General features: G+C 37.2%; 1 protein-coding gene across 3 annotated transcripts in view; it reads left to right on the forward strand.

Annotated features, from left to right (window-relative positions):
• USP6NL (USP6 N-terminal like) overlaps positions 1-19,932 on the forward strand; it is a 175,453-nt gene that overhangs the window by 78,992 nt on the left and 76,529 nt on the right. The window contains exon 1 of one of the 3 annotated variants that reach the window (XM_054593775.1): positions 18,629-18,773. The exons of the other annotated variants lie outside the window; for them this stretch is intronic. Within the exon in view, the coding sequence (XP_054449750.1) occupies positions 18,719-18,773 (55 nt within the window). The 5' untranslated portion in view covers positions 18,629-18,718. Of the gene's footprint in view, positions 1-18,628; positions 18,774-19,932 lie in introns of those variants that run through there. 3 annotated transcript variants of the gene reach the window in all.

Genomic DNA, 19,932 nt, shown 5'->3' on the forward strand with positions numbered 1-19,932 from the left:
CAGTTCTTTCTCTTTTTTACTGTTTGGCTCCTTCCCTCTATCCCCACTCAGAGCTCTTAGCCTCCTCTCTACCTATTAGTAAGTTAGTAAGATATGATTATCTTCAGGCAAGTGAATTAGGAAAATATGGATAAAGTTGGGCTTCTCAAATTTACAAACACTAAAAGAAGACCTGGATCAGTAAAACAAAATTCTATGGTGGCTTCTGATTCCATGAGAAAGAAAAGATAAATGCACTAACTGCTTAAGTTCTCTTTGAGTTCAAGAGCTTAAATGAAAGGTGGAGGAAAAGGCTTGCAACCAATAATAAATGAAAAAGAGTACTAGGTACTGTAAAAAGCGGTATCAGGGAGTACCCAGCACAGATGTATTGACATCTAGGAACAGTGCAGAGCACGTTGAAAACATTTCAGAAAGCGTAGTATGGATCCCAAAGATCAGCAATGACCAGCTAGATCTGCTATTGAGAGTAGGTCATATAATGTAAATAGTAGAAAAAAAGCATGTGAGTCCCAGGCTCTTTTGCTTCTGTCTTTTTTTTCTTTTTTTCTTTTTTTGGCAGAATTATCTTCAAACAGAAGAGGGAATGGACAGAAATAAGAGGCAATTAAAGCCCAAGGCAGAATAGGAGATAATAAAGCTCTTTCAGTTCAGATTTTTAGAATTAGATGAGTTACAGCCTTAGATTATTTTGGAATAATTGTGTATAGTTCTTTAAAGTAATGAAATGTGGAGAATGTACCTGATGAATGACTCAGAAGAAGAGTAAGGGTGCATTGTGAACTTCATGTTAATTCTAATCAGAATTTTATTTGGTTTTATTAAATAATGATTATGAATGAGTTTTAAAGGAAATGGTCTTCAGGAGCCTTTCTGGTTCACTAAGAACAAACTAACTCAACTTCCTTTTTTTTGTTGTCACTAAAAGACAACCCTAGGGAATGTTGAAGACAGATTTTATTTGGATGTTAGAAAGGTATTTGATAAAGTTATCTGTGATGCCACCAAAGACTAGAAGTGATAAGTCATCTAAGGATTGTACAATTGATTGATGGGCCATGTTTACATTTGTCAGAGTGAAGATCTTTGCTAGTGTGTCCTAGGGTCTTACCTTATTCAACAGCTTTTTAGTGGCTAGGATGAAAATGTAGTTAGGATTGTTGGAGTTATGAAGGAAGAGGGAGGGGTCCAAAGTTGACAGAGATCGCTTGAGAAAGATTATGAAATCCAGACTTAGAAAATATTTACAGGCTCATAATGAACTAAAGTGAAAAAGAAAGTTTTAACTAAAAACGATAAAAGGCCAAGTTTTACACTGAGATTGAGACAGCTCCTGAGAGAGTTCTGAGAGATTTTCAATTAAGTATATTCTGGATACTAGCCCTTTAAATTGACTTGCCAGCCAGAAAAGGAAAATGAATGGTTTGGTTGCAGATCAAGGGAGGTAATAGAGTTGTGTTCTCCTTACATCAGACCTTTTCTGGGGTATCATGTTGAATTAGGGTGTCAGATTTCAAAGGGGACTTGGGTATAAAATGTCATGTTTAGAACAGGGTGACTATCTCAGTGATTGGTATTTAAAGATTTGTCATGTAAAAAAGCCTAATTTTGTTTAGAACTAAAAAGAAGAACATTGCAAGATAGAATGGGCTGATTTGTGAAATTTTCATCTCAGGAAGCATTGAAGGAGAGATTAAGTGACTGCTTGCTGGGAAGCGATAGAGGAGACGGCATCATTTGTGGGAGGCTGAGCTAGGTACAGTTTGGGATTCCTTCCAGTTCCTTTGACTTAAATTTTTTTTAACGTCTTTGATACCTTACAGTTAATTTCATCAATGTTGTCCTAAGACTTTATTAATAATAAATATCTTATGTTTATGTAGCACTTAAAAGTTTTAAAATGCTTTTATACCATAGTCCAAATAAATACAATGACCACAAGAATTCTACAAGCTGGGCAGGAAATATTTTACAGTTTTTAGACAGTTGCATGTTAATGACTTAGAGTATGAATTCTGGATTCTAGACCATCTGGTCTCTGAATGCTTTTCCTTTCCTCATCTGTAATTTGATGATAATAATAGCAACTATAACCATAGCATTGTTTGGGTTTATGTATGACCATAGGTTTGAGAATATATGCTTAGAACATTATACTGTGATTAGAACAGTATCTGACATGTAGTAGACAGAAAATGCTAGATAATGATCTTGTTATTATTTCATTTCTCTTTTAAAGGTAAGGAGACTGAAGCTCATGCAGGTTGTGACTTGCCCAGGTTTATATCAATAATAAGTGGTAGATCAGTTATTGAGAATTCTGTCTATTTGGATGAAAATGAAATTAGAAATGGAGTCCAGTACTGGCATATGGACTAATTTTGTGAAATAGTATTGATTTCATTTAATTTGTTACATGAATCTATCAGGCTGCTGTGAAACAATCGACTAAATTTTGAGAAAGCTCACTTTTGCATGTGTGTACATACATATACACATTTCAGACATAGCTCAGTAGGAAGGCCCTAAAGCATGTTGAAAATGAAAATAACCACATTTTCCAAAAGATTTATGGTGCTTGATAGCATTTAAAAGGAAGCAGGCAATTAACTTTAGTTCTGTTGCCATTCCAGTATACTTGCCAAGCAATCTTACCTTCTGGTTTCTAGATGTGCCTAGATTTCTAGAGGAAAGTAAGTCAAACTGAAGGCATCTCGTAGAAGGAAAGTCCAAATTGTCTCTCATTTATAGTTAACAATATAATAATCTCACCAAAATTCTGTCTTCAGATAGTCACCTCTTAATTCATGAAATGCTCGGTAGTTTTCTAGTCATGTTAGAAACAGTTTGTGTTGTACAGTATACATAGGTGTCCCCTGTAGATTAAGTATGGTGTGCTTCAAGGGTTGTTACTTTTGCATTTTTCTCATTGCTGGTTAGTTTCTGGGGAGGACACATCTCTTACGGTAAGGATTCTTTTATTAACTTACAAAGTTGTAAACATCTTGAGGGCACATAATATGTCTTAATAACCTGTTTTTCTCAGTAATTGCAATTAGCCCTGAACATAGTGAGTTTGTGAAATTGTCAATGCATTGATGGCTTTATTGGAAAACAAAGAACCCACTAGATTGGCTGTATTAAAAAATAGTCAATTGAATTAACTTGCCATTCACAGTGATAGCAATGTAATTATTTGTCAGCAAGTTTATTAAAGCTTTGTTCTTGAAAAGGACTTCCACTGACAAAACTGCATTTGGTAAAATCAGTGTCTTGTGAAAATATAAGTGAAAAAAAATACTCTCTAAGGGGTCTTAAAGGAATTTTAAAAATACTGTAAATGAGAGTCCTATAAGAAATCAATTTTAAAACAACCCAGATTTATCAGCAGTAAAAATCTCATTTGGTAAGTTAATTAATCAAGAAAGTTGTAGTGTGATCTACTGAGGCAGATTCTCCTGTCACTTTTGTTGTTTGGCTTGTACTTATTTTTAAAGTGTTTGACCCAGCCCTTAATAGCATAAAATGTAATGACTTTAGCTTTGGTATTATTCTTTGTTTATTTTTTGCAGTTCTCAGTAAAGTGCTAACCCATTTACAGATGATTGCAGTGAGTAAGGATATGCATTTCTGGGCCAGTTTTTCTATTTATACGTCGAGAAGGTAGAATATAGATGCTTAATCTTCCTTTCTGCACCGTCATGGCGCCCCTGCCTGCATGGCCTGCTGTAGGAGAAAGTTTTCATTGGCTTTCTTATGGTCACAGGAGAGCAGTAATTATGCACTTGTACGTAGTGTCTATCTCTTGGAATGTATATTTTCCCCCTTTCTTCTTTAGAGCAGTAAAAAGAACTGGAACATGAAGGTATGAAAAAGCGAGGTGGCATATTCTTGACCCTCCTTATGTTTCTGATAAGACGGGCTAAAAGAAGGGTGTGCTAGAGAAGGGAACCCATTGCTTATGTAGAAGTAGGTATGCTGGAGTAGTATTAAACCTTCATCTTTTTCCTGTGGAGGAATTTTTTTCTTAACAGTAATTATCTTTACAATTGTTAAAAGGTTTTTTATGTTTTAAGTAGGTGGTCCATGTACATGGTAAACAATTGAGGACGTTCTAAAGGTTACCCAGTGAAAAATAAGTGTCATTTCCATTCAGCCATCTCCTTTTAATCTCTCCCAAGACAGCCACTATTAACTTCGAGCATTTATGTGTATCCCTAACCCCCAACTGTGTGTTGTGCAACTGCTTTGAACCTGGTTTTTTTTTTTTTCCTGCTTACAATATATCTTGGAGATTATTTCAAATCAGTACATAATTTTGTTTCATGATTTTTAATAGCTCAATCAATAGATATTTATGTTGTTTCCAGTTTTTTTTGCTGCATTGTGAAGGTGGTCATGCTTATAAAAGGGGAATTGGTGTTGCTGTTATAAATGCCTTCTATAACTTCAGATGTTTACTCAAAGAATTGAAGACAATGAAGACATCTAAGAAATGTTTTCCACCATGAGAAGGATGGTAGCTCTTTTATGTAAAATGTGTTTTTATTTATAGTCATTCGCCTTGGGATATTGTAATATTTCTTGTGGAAATTGGCATAACTCGTCAAGTACATCATTCTGGGAGAGGTTCATTTCCTCTCTTACTGACTTTTTAAAAGAGTTTTACTCTGGTGTGTAAAAAATAGATTTAGGAACTGATTGAATGTGTGTATACGTTTTTGGCCAGGCAATGGAGGGTGAGGCATTGGGATGAGAATGGAATGGATAGATCACTGTAAAGAACCCTACATGTGAATTTTCAGGATCTCCAGACAGGATGTCACCTGCAGCCCAGTGGCAGCGCTTTCCTTTTCTGTCCTGTATCAGTTGCATTTAAGATTATTGTTTGTTTGTTTTTTTAAATCCTGAAGATAGTTGTGCAAGTTTTGTTGGAAATCTACATTCTAATACTACTATTTTTCTTAAATATATTCAATTCTGGGAAGATAATGTACATAGCAAATTATAAATGCATTTCATAAAACTGAAGGAACATGTATTTGGATGTGCTTAATGTGTTTTTAAATTTGGTTTTGAGCAGAATTAGCATAATTAAACCAAGACTGACAGTTGCCTTTTTCTTAGTCATTCAATTCTGAATGACCCAGTTAATAATGGTATCCTAGTGTAGTATCAAAACATGAGTTGTTAAATTTTTACCAAGTTAATTTCACTTTATTTACGGCCTTAGAGTAATGTCTAATCCCTAAATCTTTTCCTTTTTTCTATTTTCTTGCATACACTTAACTTTTGCTCCAAGGGATTACCTTCTACTCCAGTTGTGGTGAGTGGGATAATAAGAAAAAAAGGAGGGGACGGAGAAATGATGTAAATTTGAGACTTGTCTTCCCTACCCAATGTGACTATTGAGATGGGTGCCATTGAAATAGATACACCTGTTGCTGCAGACCCTAGCTTTTCATTAAGACGTCATGGCTTTTTCTGTCCAAGTGGTGCATTTCTACCGTTCTTTTAAGGTCTGGCTCAAATGTTGCCTTGGAGGCGAAGTCTTTTCCTGACTTTGCTTCTTTTCTATTAGTTTTTCCATAGTATTTTAAATAAGACTTCCATTTAGGGGTATTTATTACATTATTTATAGTTGATTCTTTGTGTGTCTGACTGCCTCAGGAGACTGATCTTTTTGAGGAACTTTGTTTTATTTGTATTCATAGTAGTTAGGTACAGTGGCAATAAATGATGCTGAATAATTTAGAATAAATGAATATAAGAAAATTGGATCCATCTCATTTTTCCAAGGGAAAGGTGGTCTTTATATTCTTTTTTTCCCACACATCCAGTATTATTTTGTGTCAGTTTCAGGTGTATAGCATATTTGTTAGATGATCATATACTTTATAAAATGTTCCCCCTGGTATTTCCAGTACTCAACTGGCGCCATAGAGTGTTATTACAGTATTATAATATTACTGAGAGTATATCCTGTGCTGTACTTAACATCCCTATGACTTATTTTGTAACTACCAATCTGTGCTCTTTAATCCTTCACCTTATTCACCCAGTTTCCCACCCTTCCACCCCCACCACCATCTTCTGACAACTGTCAGTCTATTCTCTGTATCTATGAGTCTGTTTCTGTTTCGTTTGTTCCTTTATATTGTTCTTTAGATTCCACATGTAAGTGACAAATTGTGATATTTGTTTTTCTCTGACTGACTTATTTCACTTAGCATAATATTCTCTAAGTCCATCCATGCTGTTGAAAATGGTCTTTATATTCTTAATATGATCTTCATTGACTTATATGACTGATTACTAGGTATTCCAAATGGAATTTTCAGGTATCCATGGATATAGGCAGAATTATTTTGATGACTGCAGATGACTTTTTTTTCCCCTCAAAATTGTTTTGTAACTTGCTATACAAACCTTGTAGAAACTGGGTAGCAAGTTTGTTTTCCAGCTTTTTATTTAAAAAAGCTTAAAAATGTGTCTGGAAATTTAAAAATTTTTTCTAACTTCTGGTATCAATGTGATCTGTCTTTATATTTTGAAACACATATATTATAATAAAATTAATACATGCATTTTATTGATCATTCAGGAAAAAATTAAAAAGTTGTAAGGAGAAAATAAAATTACCCATATTTCCTCCTCTTGGAAGCTAAAATGTTTGATAACATTTTGGTGCATTTCATTCCAGTCTTTTTTCCTTTTTTTTATTGTTACTCTATTTACAGCTGTCCCAATTTTTCCCCCTTTGCCCTCCTCTGCCCAGCCTGCTCCCTGCTTCCTCAGTCACACTGTTGCCCATGTCCATGGGTCATTTATATATGTTTTTTGACTAGTTTCTTTCCCTTCTTTCCACCATTATCTACCCCCTGCCCCTGCCTCTCATATGGCCACTGTCATCTCTTCTGTGTTTCCACGTCTCTGATTCTATTTTGCTCATTAGTTTATTTTGTTCATACATCCCTCTTATAGGTGAGATCACATGGTACCTGGCTTATTTCACTTAGAAATTATGGCATAATATTCTCCAGTTCCATCCATGCTGTCGCAAAAGGTGGGAGTTCCTTCTTTCTGCTGCATGGTGTCCCATGGTGTAAATGTACCACAGTTTTTTGATCCACACATTTACTAATGGGCACTTTGGCTGTTTCCAGCACTTGGCTATAGTAAATAATGCTGCTATGACTATATAGATGCATAGGTTCTTTTGAATTGGTGTTTCAGGATTCTTATTCCAGCAGTGGAATTGCTGGGTCAAAAAGCAGTTCCATTTTTAATTTTTTGAGGAAATTCCATACTATTTTCCACAGTGGCTGCACCAGTCTGCATTCCCACCAACAGTGCACTAGGGTTCCCTTTTCTCCATAACCTCACCAGCACCTGTTGTTTGTTGACGTATTGATAGCCATTCTGACAGGAGTGAGGTAATGCCTCATTGTGATTTTAACTGGTATCTCTCTGATGGCTAGCGATGTTGAGTATCATTTTATATGTCTATGGGCCATTTGTATGTCCTCCTCAGAGAAGTGTCTATTCAGGTCCTTTGCCCATTTTTAAATTGGATTGTTTGTCTTTCTGGTGTTGAGTTGTATGAGTTCTTTATATATTTTGGAGATTGAACTCTTGTTTGATATATCATTGGCAAATATGTTTTCCCATATGCTCAGTTCCCTTTTCACTTTGATTATGGTTTCTTTAGCCACACAGAAGCTTTTTAATTTGTTGCAGTCCTATTTGTTTATTTTTTCCTTTATTTTCCTTGCCTTTGGAGATATATCAGCAAAAATATTGCTATGTAGGATATCTGAAATTTTACTGCCTGTGTTTTCTGCTAGGACTTTTATGGTACCACTACTTATATTTAAATCTTTTATCCATTTTGAGTTTATTCTGGTGTATGGTTTAAGTTGTTGGTCTAGTTTCATTTTTGGCATGTACCTGTTCTCCCAACACCATTTATTGAAGAGGCTATTTTTACTGCATTGTATGCTCCTGCCCCCTTCGTCAAATATTAATTGGCCACAGAGATATGGACTTATTTCTGGCTCTTTGTTCTGTTTCATTGATCTATGTGTTTGTTCTTAATGCCAGTACCAGGCTGTTTTGGTTGCAGTGGCTTTATAGTATAGTTTTATATCAGGTATTGTGATCCTTCCTACATTTTTCTTATTTCTCAAGATTGCTGAGGCTATTCGAGGTCTTTTTTGGTTCCATATTAATTTTTGGAGTATTTGTTCTAGATCAGTGAAATATGCTGTTGGTATTTTATTAGGGATTATGTTGAATCTATAGATTGCTTTGGGTAGTATGGACATTTTAATGATGTTAATTCTTCCAATCCATGAACAGGATATATGCTTCCATTTATTTATATCTTCCTCAGTTTCCTTCTTCAGTGTTCTGTAGCTTTCTGAGTACGGGTCTTTTATCTCCTTGGTTAAATTTATTCCCAGGTACATTATTTTTCTTGTTGCTATAGTAAATGGGATTTTCCCCCCTACTTCTTCTTTCTGATAGTTCATTGCTGTTGTACAAAAATGCCATCGCTTTCTAAATATTGACTTTGTATCCCACTACTTTGCCAAGTTCACTTATTAAATGGTCAAGTAGTTTTTTGGTGGAGACTTTAGGGTTGTCTATGTACATTATCATGTCATCTGCAAATAATGACAATTTTACTTCCTCCTCCCTAATTTGGATGCCATTTATTTCTTTTTCATGTCTGATCACTCTGGCTAGAACTTTCTGAACTATGTTGAAGAAGAGTGGTGAAAATGGATACCCTCTGTGTCTGCTTGTCTTGTTCTTGTCTTGAGGGAACCGACCTTCTTTCTGTTCACGTGGTTTTTTGTTTGTTTTGTTTTCCATATTGTTTGATTTATTGTTTGGTATTGGAGAAATTCTAGTTTGTGGATGGCACAATTGTGGTGATGTCCATCATTTAAGACCTCTGGAGATCACACCTAGAGGGTTTATGTTGTGTTGTTACCGGCTTTAGGGTTCTTGGGTTCCTCAAGATAGAAATGAAGAGGAAACCCCAGAGAAATTTCCAGACAGATTTCATTAGGCTCATGTTTGTCATGCACATGGGGCTGTCTCTGCTTGGCTGCTTTTATAAGCTGGGGACAAAGTGGACTTGCATGACAAGGTGGGCCTTTTGAAAAAGGTGGGCTTGTGGAATTTCCCATGTCAGGGTAGGAGAAGCAACATTTAGAAGGGCGATAAAATTCTGCATTTTTTGAGTGGCGGGATGGTGACATTCTCGTGCGTGGCTTATCTGGCGTTTCTTCTGGCCCTGTGGTACCCTTGGGATCCCGGAGCCAGGTCTCTGTGGTGTCTCAGTGTTACCTTAGCAAATTCCTCAATTCAGAACTGCTTAGAAAATATTACTTGTTTCTTTTTGAGGCCATTACATTGTATGTTTTGCTTTATTTCGTTTCACTCTGATCATGGGATTTAGTGTGTTTTTGATAAACAGTAGAGAAAAACAAAGCTACTTTGATAGTCACAGGCTAGGCAGCTAGGCTCCCTCACTAGGCAGGTGACCGGCTTTCATACACACTGTCCATGATTCAAATTCATGCCTCAGCAATATTGCCAATTGTTACATGTCGTGACCTCCAGGAGTTGCTCTGATTTTTAAATTTTCAAATGACAAGAATGAGATGAGGCCAACTGAGAGAGCAAATCCTAGAAAACCTCATATTAAAAGAATAAGAAGGGAAGGAATTAACACAGAATATTGAGGAAAAATAGCAAGGGAAATAGGAGAAGTAAGGGAAAGTTGTACAATTTGGGCAGTGAATTTCAATACTAAGGAAATATTTTACATTGTCAGACCCAGCTGAGATATCAAATTAAAGGTCCCCTTTTTTAGATCTTTCCTAACTTTCCCAGCCAGGGTCCATTTCTCCCTCTGTCACGTTCCCACGGCATTCTGCATGCACTTCTCTTGAAGCCTTTGTCACACTGTGGTGTTTGGAATCCTGGCCACCTTGGGCAGGTTCCCTAGTTGTCCGCTTCCACGGCAGGGTCCTGAACACACAACAGTTGCGGCTAATTATAAAATTAGTTTTCAGATGTTGTCTCAGTATAAAGCTAAGGACACTTTGTTACCTACCCTGCTGGTAACCAACAAAATACCAAAAGTGAAAAAGACTTGTTCCTTGATCTTAGACAGTTACTTATTGAAGATACTGAAATATTACTGTGCTACCGTGCTGATTCTTTTCTAATGAGGATTGAAAACTCTTTCACTTACATTTAGTATGTGTATAAGTGAAGAGCTTAGACTTTGTGAAGTTGTCTTTTTCCTTAAATTATGCACATTTATGTTCCAAGATGATACTCAGATTGAATTGACACAATAATGTTAGTAAGTGGATGTTGTGTGAAATAGCTATTCCTTCATTGAGTCAATGATGTAATCATTGATGTAACCCATGGAGTACAGCCCCTGAATGATGTAACCTCTTTGCGCTTTAGGCTCTCCCTACGTAAACTGGGGATAGTTATACAACTAACAGAGTGGGTAGTTTGCTGTGAGGATTGTGTGAGATTATGTATTGTAAATGCCCAACGTGGTGTCTGGCACACAGTAAGCTGTAGCTAAACAGGTTATAAAGTATCCACAAATAAGGAGTTGTTACAAGCCACTGTGTGTCATCTATTAAAATGATCATACTGGCGGAAACGCAGCTAAGGTATAATCTTGAGTTTGCCAGCAAGTGTAGGTGGATTTAAGTCAGTAAAATGACTCATATGCTTGTTTGGGTTCTAAGTATCTGTTGTTGGCAATTTTTTCATTTAACCCTGCCCCCAAAATGGGAATTACACTCATATTCAACAACCAGTAATTATGTTTCTCAACAGTATTAATGGTATTTATTTAAATATTATATGACTTCATATCTTTTTTTCCTCTGTGAATCATTTTACACATCAACATAGGAGTGACTAGTCTGATTGGGAGTTCTAGGGAACCAGTAGTGATATTATTCCCTTTGAGAAGTAGGACACAGGAGACTGACAGATGGAGATCAGAATGACTCCTCTTGGTTGTTTGCAGGACACATAACATTAGATCTCAAGTGAGAGGGTTTATTAGCCCGTCCTGACTTACACAGACTTATCCCTGGGGTGACTAGCACAGCTGAGCCACCCAGGCCTCTGCTCAGGACAGGTGCCTTCCTGCACGGAGAGCAGATCGGAGGGCGTCATCCAGGGGTTGGGTGGCTGAGAAAGGGAGGAGCGTAGCCAGCCTGCTCAGAGTCACCTTTCAGACTCCTTGAGCCCAGAGTTCTTCCCCGAAGAGGGGAGTAAGGGGAGAGGGGGGAGAGAGTTCCAGAGTGTTACGCTCGCTGAAGTCCTTCTGTGTGGACTGGGAGCATGATGGGGGCACACACAGCCAAGTCAGCATGACCTTCCAGAAAGGAAAGTGAGACTGTGAACTTCTGTGAGTAGATTGGGAGGTAGACAAAGGAAAGCCTGTGGAGAAGAGTAGATTGGAACACAGACATAGCAAACATGTTTCTGTCTTTTAAGAGGCCCCGACATGTATTCATTCATTCATCTCTGTCTGTCTGTCCATTTATCCATCCATTCATTTCTTAATTGATATAAAAGATTCGTAATAATCAGAAGTGCTAATCAGAGATTGTAACTTCTCATGTTTGAACTTTATTTTAATTAAAGAATATATTTTATTGGTTATGCTATTACAGTTGTCCCATTTTTTTCTCCCCTGTATTTCCCTCCACCCCGCACTGCATCCCCACCCGTATTCCCCCCGCCTCAGTTCATGTCCATGGATCGTATATATAAGTTCTTTGGCTTCTCCATTTCCTAGACTATTCTAAACCTCCTCCTGCCTATTTTGTACCTACTATTTATGTTTCTTATGCCCTGTACCCTTTCCTCCATTCTCTCCCCCTCTGATCTCCATTTCTGTGATTCTGTTCCTATTCTAGTTGTTTGCTTAGTTTGTTTTTGTTATTGTTTTCTTTAGGTTCAGTTGTTGATAGTTGTGAGTTTGCTGTCATTTTACTGTTCATAGTTTTTGATCTTCTTTTTCTTAGATAAGTCCCTTTAACATTTCATATAATAAGGGCTTGGTGATGATGAACTCCTTTAACTTGACCTTATCTGGGAAGCACTTTATCTGCCCTTCCATTCTAAATGATAGCTTTGCTGGATGGAGTTATCTTGAATGTAGGTCCTTGCCTTTCATGACTTTGAATACTTATTAGCCCCTTCTTGTCTGCAAGGTTTCTTTTGAGAAATCAGCTGATAGTCTAATGGGAATTCCTTTGTAGGTAACTGTCTCCTTTTCTGTTGCTGCTTTTAAGATTCTCTCCTTATTTTTAACCTTGGGTAATGTAATTGTGATGTGCCCTGGTGTGTGCTTCCTTGGGTCTAACTTCTTTGGGACTCTCTGAGCTTCCTCGAGCTCCTGGAAGTCTTTCCTGCGCCAGATTGGGGAAGTTCTCCTTCATTATTTTTTCAAATGCATTTTCAATTTCTTGCTCTTCCTCTTCTCCTTCTGGCACCCCTATGGTTCAGATGTTAGAATGTTTAAAGTTGTCTTGGGGTTCCAAAACCTCTCCTCATGTTTTTGAATTTTCGTTTCTTCATTCTGTTCTGGTTGAATGTTTATCTTTTCCTTCTGCTCCAAATCTTTGATTTGAGTCCTGGTTTCCTTCCCTTTTCTGTTGGTTCCCTGTATATTTTTCTTTATTTTCACTTTGCATAGCCTTCACTTTTTCCTCCATTTTGCAACCATACTCAACCATTTTTGTGAGCACCCGGATTACCAGTGTTTTGAACTGTGCATCTGATAGGTTGACTGTCAGTTTATCGCTTAGTTCCCTTTTTGGAGCTTTGATCTGCTCTTTCATTTGCTCCGTATTTCTTTGTTTCAGCATGCCTGTTACATTGGAACGGGTGGAGCCTTAGGTTTTCACCAGAGCAGGGCAACCCAGGTTGCTGAGTTGTGGTGCTATATGTGGGGGAGGAATCTGAGAGGGAACAATGCCACTAGCTCAGCTCTGGGCCGGCTTTCAGTCACTTCCCTGCTACCCACAAGCAAATTGGGCCCTTCTAATGCTGATTCCCAGGTGGGTGGGTTTGTGTACATTCTAGGACCCTGTGGATCTCTCCAACAGGCTCTCCTGTGAGGCTGGGAATTTCTCCCGCTGCCATGTCCCCCACAGGTTTTTACAGCCAGAGGTTTTGAGGTTTTCTATTCCTCACTCTGGAGCCCTGGGTTGCGCGGTCTGTCTCACTCCCCACCTGTTCCTCCTGGTTTATCTACATGCAAATGTGGGACCAACAGGTCTTCCAGCCGCCACCTCACCTGCCTGGTCCTCCAGCTGCTGCTTTGCCACTTGTGCTCTCCTCCTGGCTGCTCTCTGTGCCCCTCCTACCAGTCTGGATGAATGTTTCTTCTTTAGCTCCTTGGTTGTTGGACTTTCATACAGTTTGATTTCTTGGCAGTTCTGGTTATTTTTTGTTTTTAAATTTGTTGTCTTTTTTTGTTGTTGTTGTATGAAGAGACAAAGTATATCTACCTACACCTTCATCTTGGCTGGATGTCCCTTCATGGTTGAATTTTAGATTCCACAAAATCTTAAATGCTATCTTGAAATAAAATTTTAAAATCAATAAAATATATGAGAAAGCTAAAAGTCTTTAGCAAAGGCATACTTTTTGCAGTCATGATATACCTGGAAAAAAGCTTATGAATTTAATATTTTTTGTAATCTTTCTTTTTATTGTTGTTCAGTTACAGTTTTCCCTCCCTTTTCTCCATTGCTCTCCCCTGCCCCATCCCCACCCCCATTCCCACAGTCAGTTCCCCCATTGTCTGTGCCATGAGTCCTCTATTCATGTTCCTTGGCTTGCCCCTTCCCTTTCTTCCCCCTGTTATCTCCTTCCCCCTGCCCCTCTGGTCACTGTCAGTTTGTACTTTATTTCCAAGTTTCTAGTTCTATGTTGCTCATTTATTAGTTTTGTTGATTAGGTTCCACTTATAGGTGAGATGATATGGTATTTATCTCTCACCCCCTGGCATATTTCACTCAGCATAATGCTCTCCAGTTCCATCCATGCTGTCATGAAGGATAGGAGCTCCTTCTTTCTTTCTGCTGCATAGTATTCCATTGTGTAAATGTACCACAGTTTTTTGATCCACTCATTTACTGATGGGCACTTAGGCTGTTTCTAGCACTTGGCTATTGTAAATAATGCTGCTCTGAATATAAGGGTGCATAGGTTCTTTTGAATTGGTGTTTCAGTATTCTTAGGGGATAATCCCAGCAGTGGGATCGTTGGATCAAAAGGCAGAATAATGTTAAAAACAAATTGATATATTAAGTGCTTACCTGATTGAATAATTTACATTAGTAGTTAATTTTGAGTAATTTTTCTTACCCTTTTAAGAAATATTTAGTGAGCAGCTGCCATGTGGTAAGCACTATGATAAATTCTAGAAATACCAAAATGAATGTGATACTGTCCTTCGTTCATGGAAATACAGTTAATACAAGAGATGTAATATTAAATATTAAATAAAATATACTGAGTACTACGTTGCAAATATAGCAGATCCAAGAAGCAGGGGCTAGTCAGTTCTACCTCTATGGCAGTGGGCAGTGGTAAGCTGGATCACCTAGAAACAGTCTACAATTCATGATTGAGGGAAAAAAATTATCTTGTGATGATTTCTTGTAAGGAGTTGTTTCTAGGACTTAAATTATTTATGTTTATATAAATTTGGAGGCAATTAATAGAGGCTTACCCAGGAATTATTGTTAAAACTATAATTTAAATTATTAGCTATAGAAATATTAAATATCTACTCGACTCTGAGTGCTCCATGTTTTAAATATTGGCGACATATCCTACTCTTCAGTGTCTTAAAACATATGCTTACAGATGAAGTAACAACCTTCCAATTTTAAAGTGTTGATCTTTTTATTTGTAAAAGGAAGAGAAGGACTTGGAGAACTGTGGGGACTCTATGAAGGTTGAGATGGCAGTTGGGAAAGGGATGGAAGAGAAGTCATTTGGGCACTAAATTACAAATGTACTAACAAAAGAAGGCAGGTGGGTACACCTTCCTTGCTTGGTCTGTGCAGCGCTAGCAGTTCCGCAGAGGTCCCGGGGGCGTCCCTGGAGGAAGGAGGGATACATGCTAAGGGAACTTTGCTACATCTATCCTCAACCCCATTTACCCTTCTTGCTTAAAAATTTAAAAAACTGTTCATTTAAAACATGATATAAAATGTTGATAGACTGCTGATAGAGATATATTGAAAATATTTTGAATGGAGAGGTAGAAATCATTTTTACACTGATAAATAAAAGCTAAAATTGAAGAGCATTTAGGGTTATTTATGTTGACCACTTTTATTTTTATCAGATTATGCATATTAAATCAGAGGAATATGAAGAGTTTTATGGATACTCGTATGGCTCTTCCAAAGAGGAAATCTGGGCATTTTTGAGGACTTTTGAATTCATGGCATTGGTTCTTTCATACATTTAGCTTTCGGTTTTTGGCTGTTCCCTTCTTGATCATGATCATTTATACTATTTTTACAATTACAGCTATGATCAGAATCTTCTGTTGCTGTGTTGCTCCCAAGTGAACATGAGAAGGACGGAAGGAAGCCAGCTGATTTTTCTAAGATGATTATGCTGTTGAGGAAGGAAGGAGATAAATGGGTTTTTGAGGTTGTGCACTTTTTGATAAGGCATTTGTTTAACATGGAATTAACTGAGTTATGCAGGATGGAAATGAGACGGGGCTGGAGTGCAAAGGAGTATTGGATTATAGACTTGCCCCCTCCCCGCAACTCAATGGAGGTGATAAAAGAGAAAGGAGATTCTGGATCAGTTCTTCTCATGGGACAACGGATGGTGCTTTTGACTAAGGCTGCCTTAGTGTACCCAGATGCTATTTAAGAATAAACTTTCTAGGGCTTTCGTGTAACTTTCATATTTAATGTCATCTTATACAGAATGACCCATAAAAACAAGCAGTTTTCTATGTTCTCTTGTGACTGGTGTACTTTCCTTAATTTTTGTTTGTTTCCAGTTGTATTTTGCAGTTGATCTGCTTAATTCTGCTTATTCCTCCACTGAGCATTCCTTCCAGCCTGAATCTAGAGCACAGCAAAATAAATGCTTGTTTTAGAAGTGGTGCCTATTAAGATTTTACCATTAAAAGAATCTTTATTCTCAATGTATCTTAGTCAGTGTTATACTGAGGAAGCAGTCCAAGTAACTGAAACTGTTGCTTGAGCACTGTTGATTCATAGACACTCTTTTGGCTGAAAGGTGAGATAGAATTAAGTAACTCAAGTCCTAGACATGAGTTACTTATTCAGATTACTTCAGGGAAAAAAGCATGGGCCATAGGAATACTTTGAACTTGAAATGAAAGCTATGAGAAACTGAGGTATGAAGCAGCTCCAGGGACGGGCTGGCTGCTTTTTAGGCTAGAAGATCTCGATGATGACTCTGCTTTTCCTCTCCGCAGCAGCTGCTTTGTTCTCTGCTTACCAGTAGTTTTTGCTTTCTAATTTTTAACAGCTTGCCTCTTTGGTCAGTATTAACTGCTAGTCTCTTTACCTCCTGATGTTTCATTGAACTCCATTGCAAATTGACTTTCTGAGTTTCTTCCAGTTCAAATTCCTAAAAGGAGAGGATTGGTTGAATAAATTATGGTAATGTATTGGGAAACTTGACAGCTATTAAGAAGGTTGGGGGAGATGCATTGATGTATTGGAGGCAAACTGAACTCTTCGTACAGAGACATCACCTTGGTAGCTTGGTATTGGTCACCATAGTGGGAACATCACAGTATGGAAACCAGCAGATGCCACAAACCTAGGCTCACAGCCTCTACTCCTTGACTCCAAGAACTGGTCGCTAAACCTTTATTGGCACACCACTGGGGCGATCTGTAGATGTTGATATGCGAAATCACCAAGATGTACTGTTAAAAAAAAAGAGAGTAAGATGTTGGATAACTTACAAAATGGTTCTAGTTTTTGAATAGGAAAGAGATTTAAATATATGTGTGTGTGCATGTGTACATGCAGATTCTTGTATGGTGTGCAGAGTACTTTTGGTAGGTGAGAGTAGCTACGTCTAGGATGGGGGATTAGGTTTGGAATGGTATGTGTACAGATCAGAGTTTAGTTTTACAAACTTTGTCTACATTGATTAACTTTGTTTATACTGAACATTAAAAGCCAATAAAATTCTTATGTAATCATAATAATTTTAATATTGTTTACTTCAATCTGAAATATGATGAGGTATGTAGGAGGAAATATAATACTAATGTCGAAGGTGTCAAGGTCAAATGAACTCACTTTTTCCATATGCCATCAAATTCACAGCCATTTCCCTTTGTACATTATTTCATTTTTGACTGATTTAACACTGTCTGCTGTGCTTGTTATCAGATTTCTCATCCTCTTTTTAGGTGCCTTTTATATGTAAGATTTTACTGTATTCCCTAATAAGACCATGATCTATATATTGCCTATAATCCACGTTCTTATTGAAGACACTTTGTAGTCCCTGTTCTAATATAGGTTAGTTGCCCTCCAGGCAACTACACAGTCAGCATTTGGAAACCTCTAATTTTAGCTTCCTGGTGATTTCATGGATCCTGTGTCTATCCCTCTTTTTCATTCTGTTAAATAAAAAATTATTATGACACATGTTAAGAGTAAAGAAATCTTTATCCAGGACTATTGCAATAGGTGTTGAGACTATAAACAGGGGAGAGAAATTGAGCTCAACCCAAATACAGTAAGCACAAGTGGGAATTTATAGCGTGGGAGTGAGGAATTTGGTGGGTGCAAAATTACTAAGAGGAGACATCAAGGGCAGGGGGCTTCTTGCTAAAACAACTTAATAGGATTCTTGGTAAAGGCAGGCCAGGGTGATCAGATATTAAGGGTGGTAGGTGAGGATTCTGACCAGATGTCAAAGGTGATCAGATATCAAAGGATGGCATTTTCACAATGCCATCCTTCAGTCGTTATACATATTATTACATAAAACATTTGTTTCATTTGTATACATGTGGCATGTTAAGAATTTCCAGAGCCTTCCAAAATTTAGCATGTAGATGCTAAAGTGTCTGAAACAGGAGCAATTTTCACATTAAAAATTATCATTAAAATTATGGTATGATATAAAACATATTTGAGGAGGAGAGCATTCCTACTTAGCACCATTGTTTTAAAAAAACATTTTCTTCGTTACTCCATGACAAACTTTATTAAAATTAATAAATAAGAGTGTGGCTGATTTTGAAGTACAAGAGTAAGGCGTATTCTGAAGCTGCTTGCTTGAAGTCCTTGTTTGTTATTCGCTGGAATGCTGGGTGTAGGCTGGTGTCGTTCATACTTGGGATCTAGCCTGAAAGACATGTTTTTACCCTCAACAAATATCATCTTTGTTTGAATATCTATAGTCCATGTAACCACAGCTAGATCTTTTTTCTCCCTTAGAATGTATCTCAAAGTCTTCTTTCTTGTGCTTGTTTCACCAGTAGTTTAAAGTAGAGCTGGCTTCCATTTTTCCGTTTCAGTTTGTTGCAGAATGTGTGAGGGTACCACCTAACACCCTTGGTGTGCTTGAGAAAATAATAATGAAATCTTGGAATAGATAAATTTATTCTATGAGGACTGAAGCTGTCGTTAACTCTCAAGGCCAGCCTGGGTATCTAACAAAGGGTAAAGTAATTTTTAAATTAAAATTGTTGCTATGTATATTTAAAGTTCTTCAAAATGTACACCAGGAAAAAATGGTCTGCTGTCAATCTTGTTTTATTGAATTGAATTTGAAACTTAACAACTTTGAATGAATTGTTCATTAGAATTTGGGGCTAATTGAGTAATACTAAGTTACAATGCCTGCTTTTAAAACATATAATTCAGGAGGATACTTGATTTTTAACAGTTCTTGTATTTAAGTGAAATTAGAGGTCTTCTTAAAACCTGTGAAATATTTCTTGAGATGCTATAGGTATCATTTTCTTCCATAAATTTGGGCTCAGAGATGTTTTCTTATATTATTTAGTATTATTTAATCCAAATATCTTCTTATCCCTGTTTTTTAAAATTTGCCTCTTAAACTTTGAAACCTTAAAGTCAGTAAAAATAATTTGATTTAATTTGGATTGGATAATGTAATAGGTATTTTAAATTTGATAATGACGTGTAATGTAAGTACCAAGTAACACAGCTGTCATTGTTTAATAGGTGCCTGGAACTTCATGCACACTTGCACACAGATACAAGACAGCTGCTGATATCCCTGTGGTCAATGTTTTAGGGCAAACTCTTTGTTTTTGCAATGGAATTTCTAAATAAGCAATTAGAATGAAACCAAATGGAGTACTTGAGCATAATTCTTTTTTTATTTAAAAAATTATGTTTTATTGATTATGCTGTTACAGTTGTACCAATTTTTCTCCCTTTCCCCTCCCCACCCGACACCCCACACTCCCTCAAGCAATCCCCACCTCTTTGTTCAAGTCTGTGGGTCATGCATATGAGTTCCTTGGCCACTCCATTTCCTACACTGTACTCTACATCCCTGTGGCCGTTCTGTGACTACCTGTTTGCACTCCTTAATCCCCTCACCTCTTCACCCATTCCTCCAACCCCTCTCCCATCTGGCAGCCATATAAATGCTCTCCATATCCATGATTCTGTCTCTGTTTTTCTTGTTTGCTTTGTTTGTTTTTTAGATTCAATTGTTGATAGGTATGTGTTTGTTGCTATTTTATTGTTCATAGTTTTGATCTTTTTCTTATATAAGTCCCTTTGATATTTCATATAATAATGGTTTGGTGTTGAGTGTAATTCTTAATATACTTCTCAATTCTAG

Source organism: Pteronotus mesoamericanus, unplaced genomic scaffold (assembly GCF_021234165.1).
Source record: "Pteronotus mesoamericanus isolate MK-2021 breed Mesoamerican mustached bat unplaced genomic scaffold, CSHL_Meso_final contig_130, whole genome shotgun sequence".
Lineage (NCBI taxonomy): Eukaryota > Metazoa > Chordata > Mammalia > Chiroptera > Mormoopidae > Pteronotus > Pteronotus mesoamericanus.